General features: G+C 49.0%; 1 protein-coding gene across 2 annotated transcripts in view; it reads right to left on the bottom strand.

Moving 5' to 3' along the window:
* xrcc6 (X-ray repair cross complementing 6) overlaps positions 1-16,073 on the bottom strand; it is a 52,548-nt gene extending 36,475 nt beyond the window's left edge. The window contains exons 1-4 of one of the 2 annotated variants that reach the window (XM_085969571.1): positions 15,974-16,073; positions 12,772-12,869; positions 10,358-10,470; positions 1,070-1,208 (exon numbers count right to left, since the gene is read on the bottom strand). In XM_085969571.1, coding sequence (XP_085825697.1) covers positions 1,070-1,208; positions 10,358-10,470; positions 12,772-12,841 — 322 coding nt within the window. In that variant the 5' untranslated portion in view covers positions 12,842-12,869; positions 15,974-16,073. The remainder of the gene's footprint in view (positions 1-1,069; positions 1,209-10,357; positions 10,471-12,771; positions 12,870-15,973) is intronic. The other variant, XM_085969570.1, reaches the window with a different exon arrangement.
* Positions 16,074-16,276: the final 203 nt, after the last annotated feature.

Here is a 16,276-nt window from a genome sequence, read left to right on the forward strand (position 1 = left end):
CCATCCTGCAACGTGCCGGTGTGCCAGCTGGAGCACTCCACACCTTCAGTGGAAGTGGGCGCGAGGAGCCCACATGTACCGCTCCACGAAAATAGCGCCTAATCAGCGCTCGAGTGCCAAACCTGCAGGGTGTCTGTTTAGCTCCTCCAGGCAAGTTCAAATTATGGTCATCAGCAATTAGGACCAAAATTGCGAGCTAAAACCAGGCCTTCAAACAGGCTAGTTTGATCGGCACTGCGCCCATTTACACCCTGTGGCCAAAATAACCTCCCAGAGAGTTGTGAGGTTGTGGATGTTGGAATTCATTTTCAGGTTTCGTGGTTGAGGCAGAAACTGCGTCAACGCTCAAGATGGATTGGACAGGTACAGGAAACTTCGCGATATCCGGCACCGACGGGACCGAGCTGCTGCCGATCTATCAAAACTTCCGGATAGACCAGCGCTAATGTTGAAGGATACGGAGGTTTTCATCTCCGTATCGGACAACACTGTTGCTTAGCAACAGCTTGTAAACACTCGGCCCGTACCTTGGAAGTGTCTCTGAAGCTGTTGCTAAGCTACAGAGACGCTTTCCAGGGCCTGACTGTTAAAAAAAAAAAATGCTAGAAGAAAAAAAACCTAACCAAAACGGCTGCTGATTTCTGCCGTTAGATCGAGGTTTCCGGACATACAACCTCCGGATAAACCAAAGTTTCCCGTAGATGAGGGAAATGGGTTGAAGAGGTGTGAGGAGTGGGTGGGTAAATGTGCAGAGTACAAAAGAAAGAAAGGAACAATTGTGTTTCTCCAGCACCTTTCACGACCTCAGGATGTCCCAAAGCGCTTTAAAGCCAATGAATTACTTTTGAAGCATCTCCTGGCTGATATTTATTCCTCAACCGACATCACCAAAACACATCAGCCGGTCGTTATCACATTGCTGGTTGTGGGACCTTGCTGTGCGCAAATTGTAATGTAGGAAACACGGCCGCCAATTTGCGCACAGCAAGGTCCCAAGCATGAGTGCCGGAGGGAGATGCCCCACACCGGGTTTAAACAGGCGCACACCGGATCTGGTAGACCAACTTGCCTGGCGTGTCCAAGTCATGGAGGACGTAAACATGCTTGAAGTCAACAGAGTTCTTGTGCTTCTGAGTCCCGAAGAACACGACGGCCAGAAGATCGCGGTCACTGCTGATGATTTTACTGGTGTAAACCCTGTGAACACACTGCGAGCAAAGAGGCTCAAATCAGTCACCAGCGGAGCTGATCACGGCACTACCAACCAACCAAACCCACTCGGCACTCTTAGTGGACTGAGGGTACGGGAGCGTACTGGACTAGTAATCCAGAGGTCTGGACTGATGGTCCAGGGCGTGAGTTCAAATCCCACCACGGCAGCTGGGGAATTTAAATTCAATTAATTAAATAATTCTGGAATTAAAAAGCTAGTACCAGTAACGGTGACCATGAAACTACCGGATCGTCATAAAATCCCATCTGGTTCACTAATGCCCTTTAGGGGAGGAAATCTGCCGCCCTTACCCGGTCTGGCCTATATGTGACTCCAGACCCACAGCAATGTGGTTGACTCTTAACTGCCCTCTGAAATGTCCGAGCAAGCCACTCAGTTGTACAGGAAACTTTGTGCTATCCGGCACCGACGGGACCGAGCTGTTGCCGTCCCATCAAAACTGCCGGACAAACCAGCGGTAATGTTAAAACATACGGAGCTTTTGAGCTCCGTATCTAGCAACAAACCCTGTTGCACAGCTTCTAAACAGTCGGCCGTAGCTTGCAAGCGTCTCTGTAGCTAAGCAACAGCTTTAGCGAGACCTTGCAGAGCCTGACTGGTGGAAAAAAAGCAACGAAAAGAAAAAAAAACTTACTGAACCGACTCCTGAATTTTGCCGGTGGATCGAGCATTCCGGACAGTTAGCCTCCGGATAAACCAAAGTTTCCTGTATAAGGCGGCTCACCACCACCTTCTCGAGGGCAATTAGGGATGGGCAATAAATGCCGGCCTCGATGCGACGCCCACACCCCGTGAATGAATTAAAAAAGGGACGCCCCGCGGGATGTGAAGTCTAAAGCAGATCACTCCCAGTGTCCGTGGCATCTCTCAGGCCAAACTACTGGATCGAAGCACAGGATTCACAAAATAATTTTGAGTGCACAGTTTGGTAGGAACATAGGAACAGGAGGAGGCCATTCAGCCCCTCGAGGCTGTTCAGCCATTCAATTAGATTACAGCTGCTCTGTATTTTAACTCCATCTACCCGCCTTGATTCCATAACCCTCAATACCCTTACATAACAAAAATCTCAGTTTTCAAATTTTCAATTGACCCCCCACAGCCTCGACAGCATTTTTGGGGGGGGGGGGAAGAGAGTTCCAGATTTCCACTGCCCTTTGTGTGATGAAGTGCTTCCTGACATCACCCCTGAACGGCCTGGCTCTAATTTTAAGACTATGCCCCCTTGTTCTGGACTCCCCCCACCAGGGTGAAATAATACGTCCTGATACAGGTAGACTACCTTTTATCCGAACTTCCGAAAACCGAAACCCTCTAAAAACCGAAGGTTTTTTCGTTCAGCGTAAGTCGTGCGCACGACATGGCCAGAGTGGCGCACGACTTACGCTGAGCAGAGGGTCAGCGTAAGTCGTGCGCACGACCCCGACCCCCGCCGACGACCCCCCGCCGACCCCGACTCCCGCCGACCCCCACCCCCGACCCCCCCAGCCGACCCACCCCCGACAAATTTCCCAGCCTTATAAAATACCTTCCGAAATTTTCCGAAAACCGAAACACGGCTGGTCCCGAGGTTTTCGGATAAAGGATAGTCTACCTGTACTATTATATAATACTCTAGCAGCTCTCCTGTGCCATTGCTCATGCTAAGTCAGAGGACATGCTGTCTTGGACGGGCAGGAGCACTGTATCGTGTAACACACAATGTATTATTTTGCTGCGAAGGTGGAGCCTTCTCTTTTTATGGCCTTGAGCCCTAATTGCTATAAACAGGTCCTCGGGTCAACTAGAGGATGACTGATTGTCTCTCTTAAGATTGGCAGCTGGTTGCAAATCCCAGCTCTTCTCCAAGGTCATCCTGAAATGATTTACTTTCTTTCTCTTCATTTTGACATTGTTTTGCATCTGTAATCAAGTGTGACGGATGTGAGCTAGGTACTAGTCTTGATATATCCATCCATCTAGCTATAATATATTAAAAATTCTTACAGCTGTGTGCACTTCCTGTTGACAAAACCGTACTTCATGTTGTAACATTTTTGTCACACTCTGTCCATTACAAATCCCTATGTCCACATTTATAATGGAAAAAAATGTCTATGTAAACGCGTCACGCTGTAATTACACCCTTCCGTGAGTGGTGGCGCTGTACTGGATCATAGAATGGTTACAGTGCAGAAGGAGGCCATTCGGCCCGTCGAGCCCATGCCGGCTCTCTGCAAGAGTACTTCAGCCAGTCCCACTCCCCCGCCCTTTCCCCGTAGCCCAGCACATTGTCTTCCTTCAGCTACTTATCCAATTCCCTTTTGAAAGCCACGATTGAGTCTGCCTCCACCACCCTCTCAGGCAGTGCATTCCAGATCCTAACCACTCGCTGCGTAAAAACGTTTTTCCTCATGTCGCCTTTGGTTCTTCTGCCAATCACCTTAAATCTGTGGTGTGGAGATGCCGGTGTTGGACTGGGGTGGACAAATGTAAGAAATCACACAACACCAGGTTATAGTCCAACAGCTTTATTTGAAATCACAAGCTTTCGGAGCGCTGCTCCTTCGTCAGGTGAAGTGGAGAGATGCATAAAGACACAGCTTATATAGTCAGAGAATACTGTCAGATGTTTCCAGGTAATCTTTCTAACTGCCATTTATCACACTCGGCAGAGAGATAATTACAGCAATCAAAGGTGTAAATGGTGTCCAAACAGGTTAGTCAGGAAAACATTACATCAAAGAACAATGAGGTGGGGTCACAAGGGGTCAAATGTTGCAGATGCTGGGGTCTGTATGAAAAACAAAAAAAGACAAAAAACATTTTTTTTGGCTGGAAATCACAGCAGGTCCTGCCGCATCTGTGTGGAGAGAACAAGCCAACGACGACTCGAGTCTGGATGACCCTACGTCAGGTGGGGTTACATGTAGCGTGACATGAACCCAAGATCTCGGTTGAGGCCGTCCTCATGGGTGCGGAACTTGGCTATCAGTTTCTGCTCGACGATTTTGCGTTGTCGTGTGTCTCGAAGGCCGCCTTGGAGAATGCTTACCCGAAGATCGGAGGCTGAATGTCCTTGACTGCTGAAGTGTTCCCCGACTGGGAGGGAACATTCCTGCCTGGCGATTGTTGCGCGGTGTCCGTTCATCCGTTGTCGCAGTGTCTGCATGGTTTCGCCGATGTACCATGCTCCGGGGCATCCTTTCCTGCAACGTATGAGGTAGACAACGTTGGCCAAGTCACATGAGTATGTACCATGTACCTGGTGGGTGGTGTCCTCACGTGTGATGATGGTGTCTGTGTTGATGATCTGGCATGTCTTGCAGAGGTTGCTGTGGCAGGGTTGTGTGGTGTCGTGGTCGCTGTTCTCCTGAAAGCTGGGTAATTTGCTGCGAACGATGGTCTGTTTGAGGTTAGGTGGCTGTTTGAAGGCGAGTAGTGGAGGCGTGGGGATGGCCATAGCGAGGTGTTCGTCGTCATCGATGACATGTTGAAGGCTGTGAAGAACATGGCGTAGTTTCTCCGCTCCGGGGAAGTACTGGGCGACGAAGGGTACTCTGTTGGTTGTGTCCCGTGTTTGTCTTCTGAGGAGGTCTATGCGATTTTTCGCTGTGGCCCGTTGGAACTGTCGATCGATGAGTCGAGCGTCATATCCCGTTCTTACGAGGGCGTCTTTCAGCGTCTGTAGGTGTCCATCGCGTTCCTCCTCATCTGAGCAGATCCTGTGTATTCGCAGGGCTTGTCCATAGGGGATGGCTTCTTTAACGTGGTTAGGGTGGAAGCTGGAGAAGTGGAGCATCGTGAGGTTGTCCGTGGGCTTGCGGTAGAGTGAAGTGCTGAGGTGTCCGTCTTTGATGGAGATTCGTGTGTCCAAGAATGAAACCGATTCTGAGGAGTAGTCCATGGTGAGTTTGATGGTGGGATGGAACTTGTTGATGTTATCGTGTAGTCTTTTCAGTGATTCTTCGCCGTGGGTCCATAGGAAGAAAATGTCGTCGATATATCTGGTGTATAACGTTGGTTGGAGGTCCTGTGCAGCGAAGAAGTCTTGCTCGAACTTGTGCATGAAGATGTTTGCGTATTGGGGTGTGAATTTGGTCCCCATGGCTGTTCCGTGTGTTTGGGTAAAGAACTGGTTGTCGAAGGTGAAGACATTGTGGTCAAGGATGAAACGGATGAGTTGTCACGCTACATGTAACCCCACTTGACGTAGGGTCATCCAGACTCGAGTCGTCGTTGGCTTGTTCTCTCCACACAGATGCGGCCGGACCTGCTGTGATTTCCAGCCAAAAAAAAAGTTTTTTGTCTGTTTTTTTGTTTTTCATAGACCCCAGCATCTGCAACATTTGACCCCTTGTGACCCCACCTCATTGTTCTTTGATGTAATGTTTTCCTGACTGACCTGTTTGGACACCATTTACACCTTTGATTGCTGTGATTATCTCTCTGCCGAGGTGTGATAAATGGCAGTTAGAAAGATTACCTGTAAACATCTGACATTATTCTCTGACTATATAAGCTGTGTTTTTATGCATCTCTCCACTTCACCTGACGACGGAGCAGCGCTCCGAAAGCTTGTGATTTCAAATAAAGCTGTTGGACTATAACCTGCTGTTGTGTGATTTCTTACATTTGTCCACCCTAAATCTGTGTTCTCTGGTTCTCGACCCTTCCGCCAATGGGAACAGTTTCTCTCCGTCTACTCTGTCCAGACCCCTCATGATTTTGAACACCTCTATCAAATCTCCTCTCAACCTTCTCTGCTCTAAGGAGAACAATCCCAGCTTCTCCAGTCTATCCACATAACTGAAGTCCCTCATCCCTGGAATCATTCTCGTAAATCTTTCTGCACCCTCTCTAAGGCCTTCACATCCTTCCTAAAGTGCGGTGCCCAGAATTGGACACAATACTCCAGTAGAGGCCGAACCAGTGTTTTATAAAGGTTCATCATAATTTCCACACTTTTGTACTCCAGGCCTCTATTTATGAAGCCCAGGATCCCGTAAGCTTTTTTAACCGCTTTCTCAATCTGCCCCGCCACCTTCAACGGTTTGTGCACATATACCCCCAGGTCTCCCTGTTCATGCACCCCCTTTAGGATTGTACCCTTTAGTTTATATTGCCTCTCCTCGTTCTTCCTACCAAAATGAATCACTTCGCACTTTTCTGCGTTAAATTTCATCGCCAAGCGTCTGCCCATTCCACCAGCCTGTCTATGTCCTCTTGAAGTCTCCTGCTTTAGTTTTGCACCTTCCAGCTCTTCAGTCTGTACTGCAGAGAAACTCTTTGGCTCCAACCAACTCGACTTCCCAAACTGCCATCAGCTTTTGCTATTTTAAGTATCAATAATTTCAAATGAAAGTATTGTGTGAACAAGGAGCGAAAGTATGACTTTGAAATGGAGATTGTATATATTTTGTATTATATATCTATAATATCTTAGAAGATCTTCCTTCTGTGCATTCCAGTCGAATTATCCCTTGATCTCTACCCCTACCTCATGTGGTCGTGACTCCCTGTGCACAATGCCATAGGAGATGGCTTAGTATATTAAAAAACTTACCTCAGCGCATATTTTCTGTCTACACAACTCGATTTTCTTTTGTCACATTTTAGGTCACATTTATTCCCATTGTAAATGACTTGTTTCTAATATATAATGGATTTTACTGATGTAAACCCATCACCCTGATTGTGTAATCTGGTCATCGGGTTCCTAGAAACCTGGAGTACTGTGTGCAGTTTTGGTCTCCTTACCTAAGAAAGGATATACTTGCCATAGAGGAGTGCAGCGAAGGTTCACCAGGCTGATTCCTGGGACGGCAGGACTGTCGTATGAGGAGAGATTGGGTCGACTAGGCCTGTATTCACTAGAGTTTAGAAGAATGAGAGGGGATCTCATTGAAACGTATAAAAGTCTGACAGGGCTGGACAGACTGGATGCAGGGAGGATGTTTCCCCTGGCTGGGGGGGGGGGGGGGGGCTAGAATGAGGAGGTCACAGTCTCAGGATACGGGGTAGGACATTTAGGACTGAGATGAGGAGAAATCTCTTCACTCAGAGGGTGGTGAACCTGTGGAATTCTCTACCACAGAAGGCTGTGGAGGCCAAGTCACTGAATATATTTAAGAAGGAGATAGATAGATTTATAGACACAAAAGGCATCAAGGGGTATGGGGAGAGAGCGGGAATATGGTATTGAGATAGAGGATCAGCCATGATTATATTGAATGGCGGAGCATTTCGAAGGGCCGAATGGCCTACTCCTGCTCCGATTTTTCTGTGTTTCTAAACAATGTTCCCGCTAATCTGCACGGCCGTCTGGAGGTCCCGTGCAGCCCGGGACTGGCTTTTCAAATGCGAGATGCGCAAAAATTTTGAATGTTAGGGGGAACATTGCCTACAAATCGTTCCAAATGCTTTCTGAAAATATGTTTCATTTGCCATTCTTTTCTGCAGTTAACAGAAATTTCCAATGTCCAAAACAAGCGTTTAAACAAAATTTTAAAAAGTTAGGAAAATTTACAACTTTCACAATAACGTGATTACATTCATCCGCTGAATTGTCTTTTAATGATTTCACTCGAAGACTTCAGCTTCCCCCAAAAGCCTGAGCTCAGCTTGTTATTTTTTGGGCAGGAGCTGTGACTCGTGTGACAGAAAAAGCAAAATACTGCAGATGCTGGAAATCTGAAATAAAAAAAACCCAGAAAACGCTGGAAAAGCTCAGCGGGTCAGGCAGCATCTGTGGAGAGAGGAAGGTAGGGTTAACGTTTCTGGCCAAATCTCATGGACTGGAAACATTAGCTCTGATCGTCCTCTCTCCACACATGCTGCCTGACCTTTGTGAGCGTCTCCAGCTCTTTCTGTTTTGATTTCTGTGACTCTGGGAGCTTACTTTGGATTGTGCAGTCTGAACGCCTACGTGTACCCATTTTCCCAGGATGCAGCAGTACAGTTCAATCAGCCACACTGATTAAGTATTTTTCTTTAGCTTCTGCACAGTAGCTTTTCTTCACAGAGTTTTGAAAGACAATAGGGCAAATTTCAAAAGCTTATTTGATGTAAAATGTATATAGAATGTTTTTAAAAGAGTGACTGTGTGTGTCAAATGTGTGGGAGAAAAATAAATGAGTGTGTCCGGATTATGCTTGAACTGTATAAAACACTAGTTAGGTCACAGCTAGAGTACTGCGTGCAGTTCTGGTCACCACATCACAGGAAGGATGTGATTGCACTCGAGAGGGTACAGAGGAGATTTACAAGGATGTTGCCTGGGCTGGGGAATTTTAGCTATGAGGAAAGATTGGATAGTCTGGGGTTGTTTTCTTTGGAACAGAGGAGGCTGAGGGGAGACCTTATTGAGGTGTATAAAATTATGAGGGGCCTAGATAGAGTGGGTAGGAAGGAACTATTTCCCCTAGCAGAGAGGTCAATAACCAGGGGGCACAGATTTAAAGTAATTGGTAGAAGGATTAGGGGGGAGTTGAGGAGAACTTTTTTCACCCAGAGGGTGGTGGGGGTCTGGAACTCACTGCCTGAAAGGCTGGTAGAGGCAGAAACCCTCATCACATTTAAAAAGTACTTGGATATGCACTTGAAATGCCTTCACCTACAGGGCTACGTACCAAGAGTTGGAAAGCGGGATTGGGCTGGATAGCTCTTTTTCAGCTGGCACAGGCACGATGGGCCGAATGGCCTCCTTCTGTGCTGTAAATTTTTCTGATTCTAAATACAGGAAACTCTTTTTTATCCGGCACCGACGGGACCGGCGTGGTGCCGGTTTATCAAAAAGTCCGGATTACAGAGAGGTATAGTAAAAGGTACGAGAGCTCCGTACACAGCAACAAATCCAGGCTTCCCTGTTGCTTAGCAACAGGTGCAGGAACCCCGGCCACAAGATCCAGGCGTCCCTGTTGCTTAACAGGTGCAGGAACCCCAGAATTTTGCCGGTTAACAGAGATTTCCGGTCATTTAGGTGCCGGTAAATCGAGAGTTTCCTGTACCACAAGTGATGCCTGAGCCTAGAAAGGGAGGCCTAGAAATTCAGTGGGCTGCGCCACCCGTTAGCGCCTTAAGAGGGCGCTAAGTGGGTCGGAAGCCACTGGCCACGCCTCCCGCTTACATTCAGTGGGATGCTAATGGCGGCGCTAGCCGTTAGCGCTGCGCCGCCACCGATGATGTCATTGGTGTGCGCAGCGTCCCGATCGCAATATTTAGTTGCGCCCCCTGCTTTAACGCCGGACGCAATGTGCGACCGGTTCAGGGGGGCCTACCTGCGGCGGTAGAGGCGCTAATTAAAGGAGGTGCGGGGCGGCCATTTTTTTGCTGGCCGCCTGCCAGCACCTCTCTGCGCTGCCGTCCCCGGCCCCCTGAGCCCCCGCCCCGCGGAGTGCCGACTGCGTTCCAAGAGCCCGGCACTTCTCCTCGGTGCCGGGCTCTTCTGCCGGCACTCGCGATCCTCGATCGCGCTGCACAAGGCCCCTCCCCTTTAAGAAGGGGAGGAAGGCATGCAGTACCGCAGCGCGCCGTGCCGCAGCATGTGGCGCTGCGGCACGTTGCGCAGCGATATTCAGTTGCAGCGCCCCAAGAGGGATACGGGGCGCCTCCCATAGTGCTGCGCTTCCCTCTGGGGCGCGCAAACTGAATTTCCGCCGGGTGGCCGCTGTGGTAAACCACTGTTTGTATTCCACTGTGTACATGCCTGGACATGCCTCGGCTGACTCCTCCCACAAGTCCTAGTATAAAGGTGACTGCTCCCCAGCCCTTTGTATTTCTGGACCGGTCGACCACTCGAGGCAGACCTTCATTCTTTTGTTAATAAAAGCCTTTAGTTACTCTCTTAACTCTCAGTCTTTTATGAGTAATTGATAGCGCATCAGCCGCGACTGCGTACGGGGCGCTACTTTTAGCGCCCTGGCGAGGCTGGCGCCCCAAACGGGGCTATAGTGAATTTCTAGGCCTGAGTGTTTTGAGTGTGGAGTGCACCAGGTTTATTGAATTTAATTTCATATCCTTATCATGGTGGGATCTGAACTCACAACCTGGTTACTGGTCCTGTGCCATAACCACTACACTGCCAGAGCTATACAGTGACTGCTATAGTGCGCACGCCACACTATCACTGGGTACGCATCTTACCTGAATAGTCATGTCGAATGGTGAAGTATCTGTTTCACTGTTCATTTCAAACATGGCTTCCGAGGCATCAATGAGGAAGATTAAGCTGTCCCTTCCTGCGTATTTAAAATCGTCTGAAACAAGAATGAACACGTCCCAATCTTAGATGACGGACCAGAAGTGGGGAAGGTGGTAAACTTCGCTGAGTAACCCCAGCCTTTATATGGCTTCTTTGCGTTATGAGGGACTGTATGTTACAAAGTGACCCTGTGAGACCAAGGTGGATTGAATACACGTTCTCCTTTGTAAAAAGTCTGTAACTGTGGTCTAACTGTTGGACCGCTTACCCACATCAACCTCACTCAGAGAGGCCACAGAATGGTTGGTGTGGGGTGGGGGGGTGCAGGTGTCACACTGGGTGTGCTCTTCTGAAGTTGTGGCTAAGGCACACAGGAGGAACATTTCCGCTGTGCCGTCTGTGGTGAAACTGTAAACGTGCGTATAAAAACGGAGTTAAGAAAGAAAGACTTGCGTTTTATAGCGCCTTTCATGACCTCAGGATGTTCCATTACATTTTACAGCCAATGAAGTACTTTTTGAAGTGTTGTAATGTAGGAAACATGGCAGCCAATTTGCGCACAGCAAGCTCCCACAAACAGCAATGTAATAATGACCAGATAATGTTTTTTAGTGATGTTGATTGAGGGATAAATATTGGCCAGGACACCGGGGGGGGGGGGGGGGGGGGGGGGGAACTCCCCTGCTCCTCTACAAAATAGATCCACCCGAGAACAGGCAGGGCCTCGGTTTATCGTCTCATCCGAAAGACGGCACCTCCGACAGTGCAGCACTCCCTCAGCGCAGCACTGGAGTGTCAGCCTAGATTTTTGTGCTCAAATCTCTGGAGTGGGACTTGAACCCACAACCTTCTGACTCAGAGGCGAGAGTGCTGCCCACTGAGCCACGACACAGCAGAGGAAATCCTTCCTCACCGCTGGCAAGAGTGGGAAAGCTTTGCTCTGCATTTAATGGTGCCACAGCTCACGTGGGGGGTGCTCACCGAAGGGTAGGTATCGCAGGTCCTTGCCCACGCCTGAGTGAGGACTCCGAAAATCTACCCTTAAAATCTATGGGGTGATTTCTTCAGGTTTGATCTCTGTTTCTAAGACTATTGTAAAAAAAAGGATTACATTTTATGGAGTAGGCAAAAAACTGGAACAGCCTCAAATCTATAGGATCCCTGGAGCACAGGCTGGGTGGGGTGAGGCCCTGCTGGAGTTCGGTGGATTCAGTCAGGTTCCAGTCTTTGTATTGAGCCGGGGGAGTACACCCCAGTACTGATATACTGGCACCCCCCAGACACCAGGGTCTACTCCTCTTAATTCAAAGTTACTTCATTTCGTATCACCTTTTATTCAAATTGAATTCTACAACAAAAAGGTCCACCGCTGTTTTATTAAAATTGCTTACTCTGCTCCACTGGTCGATATTGAGTTTTTCCTCAAACATAAAACTACTTTGAATTCCCTCTCGTCTCTGAGTCAGCAAGCTGCGGGCTCAAGCCCCACTCCAGAACGCTGCTCCAGTGCAGCAGAGGGAGCGCCACGCTGTCGGAGGGGCCGTCCTTCAGGCACAAGCCAGGCTCTCAAAGGGAAGATCAGAAAAGGGACGATACGCAAACGACACTCGCACACAAATCTCAGCGACAACACGGAGCTGCTGCAAGGCAGCCACATTCCGCTGCTCCGGCCGACTAGGACTCTTTTCCAGAATGGCAGATCCGGTAAACTGGATAGGCTGGGGGTTGTTTTTCTTTGGAACAGAGGAGGCCGAGGGGAGACTTGATTGAGGTGCGTAAAATTATGAGGGGCCTAGATAGGAAGGACCTATTTCCCCCAGCAGAGAGGTCAATAACCAGGGGGCATAGATTTAAAGTAATTGGTAGAAGGATTAGAGGGGAGTTGAGGAGAACTTTTTTCACCCAGAGGGTGGTGGGGGTCTGGAACTCACTGCCTGAAAGGGTGGTAGAGGCAGAAACCCTCATCACATTTAAAAAGTACTTGGATATGCACTTGAAGTGCCGTAACCCACAGGGCTACGGACCAAGAGCTGGAAAGTGGGATTAGGCTGGGTAGCTCTTTTTCGGCCGGCACGGACACAATGGGCCGAATGGCCTCCTTCTGTGCCGTAAATTTCTATGATTCTATACAACTCCAGGGAGAGAAAGCAGGTAAAATAAAATCCCTGCTACTAATCTGGATTGCCACAATGTGTAATACGGGGGTGAAGCACTGGTCCGTCACTTACGGCGGCAGGAATTTCAGGTGATGATTAAGATTACTGAAAAGTGTCGATCGCATTGTACATAAAGGTTTATTTTCCTGTGTACAGGGGTTTGGGTGACTTTATTTACACTGAAGAGCTCCTTTAAGTACCTTCACCCTCCTCGGCCTCTTCCTGATCCTCCTCGTCTTCATTCCGATAGTGTGACTGCCAGTCCGACATATCTGCTGTGGGCGAAGTGCTAGCTGCCCTGTCGGGTAGAAATATGATAAAATGTTAACTGGAGGAGACATTCCTGGGTCATGGGATTAGCCCAGTGATGAGGCGCAGACCAGGGGTTTTATGAGGAACAGGAGGCAGAATGATCTCCCAGCACAATAACTGAGTCACCTTGGACTCAACTGATTTTTAAAAACTTACTCCCGTTTGTTCCCCTTCTGCACAGCCATACAGCTCCCTATCCCATAACAAGGGAGGTGGACTGCTCCCGGACCACGCCCAGTGCTGCTCCTGGACCACGTCCAGAGCTACCACCCTGAGTTCCCCTGGTCCTGCCTCCTTACAACGAGCTGGGATTGGGAACTCAGCTTGTGGGCAATCACAGGCTGTCTGTTTGAGTTTTGAAACAGAGGAACTGATTGGCCCATTCACTATTTTACACCCAAAGATTCATAGAAACATAGAAGATAGGAGCAGTAGGCCATTCGGCCCCTCGAGCCTGCTCCGCCATTGAATGCGATCATGGCTGATCATCCAAATTCAGTACCCTGTCCCTGCTTTCTCCCCATATCCCTTGATCCCTTTAGCCTTAAGAAATATATCTAACTCCTTCTTGAATATATTTAATGAATTGGCCTCTACTGCCTTGTGAGGTAGAGAATTCCACAGGTTCACCACTCTCTGGGTGAAGAAATTCCTCCTCATCTCTGTCCTAAATGGCTTACCTCTTATCCTTAGACTGTGACCCCGATTCAAACATCAAATCGAGAGTGAGCAGCGATGCTGGACTGACGGTTTCAGCCATGCAGACCTGGAAGACCGCCTACTTCCACCTCCGTACCATCACCCGCCTCCGCCCCTGCCTCTGCTGCTGAAACCCTCATCCATGCCCTTGTTACCTCTAGATTTGACCATTTCAACGCACTCCTGGCCGGCCTCCCGCGCTCTACCCTACGTAAACTTGACATCATCCAAAACTCGTCTGCCTGTGTTCTAACTCGCACCAAGTCCCGTTCACCCATCACCCTTGTACTCGCTGACCTACATTGGCTCCTGGTTAAGCAACACCTCAATTTAAAAATCCGTCCATGGCCTTGCCCCTCCATATCTGTGTAATCTCCTGTAGCCACACAACCCTCCCGAGATCTCTGCCCTGCTCCAATTCTGGCCTCTTCAGCATCCGATTATAATCGCTCCACCATTGGCGGCCGTACCTTCAGCTGCCTGGGCCCTAAGCTCTGGAATTCCCTCCCTAAACCTCTCCACCTCTCTTTCCTCCTTTAAGACGCTCTTTAAAACCTACCTCTTTCACCTGCTCCAGTATCTCCTCATAATTTTGTACACAAAGTAGGAAATGGTCCAATAGGAAGAAATAACACAACTTTCAATTAACGTAAAGTGTATTTTAAACCGTCTTGTTGATCTCCCATGATATTGTACAAGGGTAGTGGAAATCTGGAACTCGTCCCCCCTCCCTCCCGCCCAAGAAGCTGTTGCGGCTGGGGGTCAATTGAAAATTTCAAAACTGAGATCAATAGAATTTTGTTAGGCAAGGTTATCAAGGGTTACGGAACCAAGGCAGTAGATGGGAGTTAAGATGCAGATCAGGCGTGATCTAACTGAATGACGGAACAGGCTCGAGGGGCTGAATGGCCTCCTCCTCTTCCTAAGATCACGTGTAGCCTTCAGATGAAGAGGGGTTAGAGGGCGCCAGATGATTGGGACCAGGGCATGGAAACATATTTCAGCCCTCATTTTAAAGTCACTCATTCTGTCCTTGTTCTGTATATTATATTATTTAATATTGGCCCAGAATTTCCTGAAATGGCGTAACGTGCTGGTTACCCGGCACTTCCCAGTGGCGAGTTAGGCCGAAGTTTCCTGAGGGTCTTATTAGCATACACCAGCCCGCAGAAACAATTAGGCCCGAAGTAGATGCCATACTCTTCCCTTAAGTCAATCTTAATGTGAGAAAATTAAAGCTTGAAGCAATCATTGATGCACATTAGGCACAGCATGTTTAAGAAAATGCAACTGAGGAAGGTTTTCAATTTTTACTGAGAACCATTCCGATTGCCATAAAGATACATGCAAAGATACAGAAAATACATTTTAGGTCTCAGTAAGGAGAATTTTTTTTTGGTGTTTTTTTTTTTTAAAAAGGAGTGTGACTTTGGATCCTATTCCGCCTAAAAATTTACAGCCTGTTCAGAACTGGCGTAAATTCAGGAATTTTGCACGGGGGGGTGGGGGTGGTGGAGCTATGTTAATGAACAGCAGAGATTTCACAAAATCGACGTTAACGAGTGGGGAAATGCGGGTGTAGTGAAAAAACCGGCACTGGATGAGGGTTTCAGCGGCGGATGAGCCGAGGCGGAGACGGGCGATGTTACAGAGGTGGAAGTAGGCGGTTTTAGTTATGCTGCGTGGGTTTCCTCCGGGTGCTCCGGTTTCCTCCCACAGTCCAAAGATGTGCGGGTTAGGTTGATTGGCTATGATAAATTGACCCTTAGTGTTAGGGGGATTAAATGCGTGGGGTTACGGGGATAGGGTGGGATATGTGTTGGTGTAGGGGTTACGGGGATCGGGTGGGATATGTGTCGGTGCAGGCTCGATGGGCCGAAATGGCCTCTATCTGCACTGTGGGGTTTCTGTGATATGGTCAGAAGCTCATTTCAGGGTCAAATATGACACCCAGGTTGCAAACAGTGGGGTTCAGCCTCAGACAGATGTTGGGGAGAGGGACGGAGTCGGTGACCTCACTGGGGCTTTTTCAGCCCAGGAAGATGCTGCCCCTTTAAGGAACCTTCCCCAATCAGTCAAGTTTTGATTGGTTGGATAGGTCCTGCCTAGCTGTCAATCAGAAGCGCAACAGAGGGCAAGCAAGCAACCTATCAGAAGCAAAGAAGGCGGGTCACAGCAACAGGGTGATTGACAGACGCCGCAACCAACCAGAAGCACGGCCACACGCCGTGTGGCCAATCAAGTGTGTGGGAGGCTTGACCACCCCCCCCCCGCCGCACCACCAATTGCCAGTTTGCGAAAAAAAAGTCATTTTCGTCCTAACGATTCCCTCCATGTAAATCAGTCGCTGCGATAATAAAGACAATAAGCTGCCGCGTCGCATAGACTTACTCCGAGTCTGGAGAACCCAAATGGCGCTGAACCAACCACCGACCCGCGCCTGCGCACTCACTCCCGCTCCCCGGAGGCACAGGTCTCGCGAGAGCTGAGGTCGCGCAGGCGCACAGCCTGCCTTTGTGGTCAGGCCCCGCCCCCAGTCCCTGAAGAGAGCCACTGGGGCCAGGGGTCACTGGGGGATAGAGCACTGGGGCCAGGGGTCACTGGAGGGATAGAGCACTGGAGCCAGGTGTCACTGGAGGGATAGAGCACTGGAGCCAGGGGTCACTGGGGGGATAGAGCACTGGAGCCAGGGGT

Source organism: Somniosus microcephalus, chromosome 28 (genome assembly GCF_052327205.1).
Source record: "Somniosus microcephalus isolate GS21.2 chromosome 28, FLI_Smic_1.0, whole genome shotgun sequence".
Classification (NCBI taxonomy): domain Eukaryota; kingdom Metazoa; phylum Chordata; class Chondrichthyes; order Squaliformes; family Somniosidae; genus Somniosus; species Somniosus microcephalus.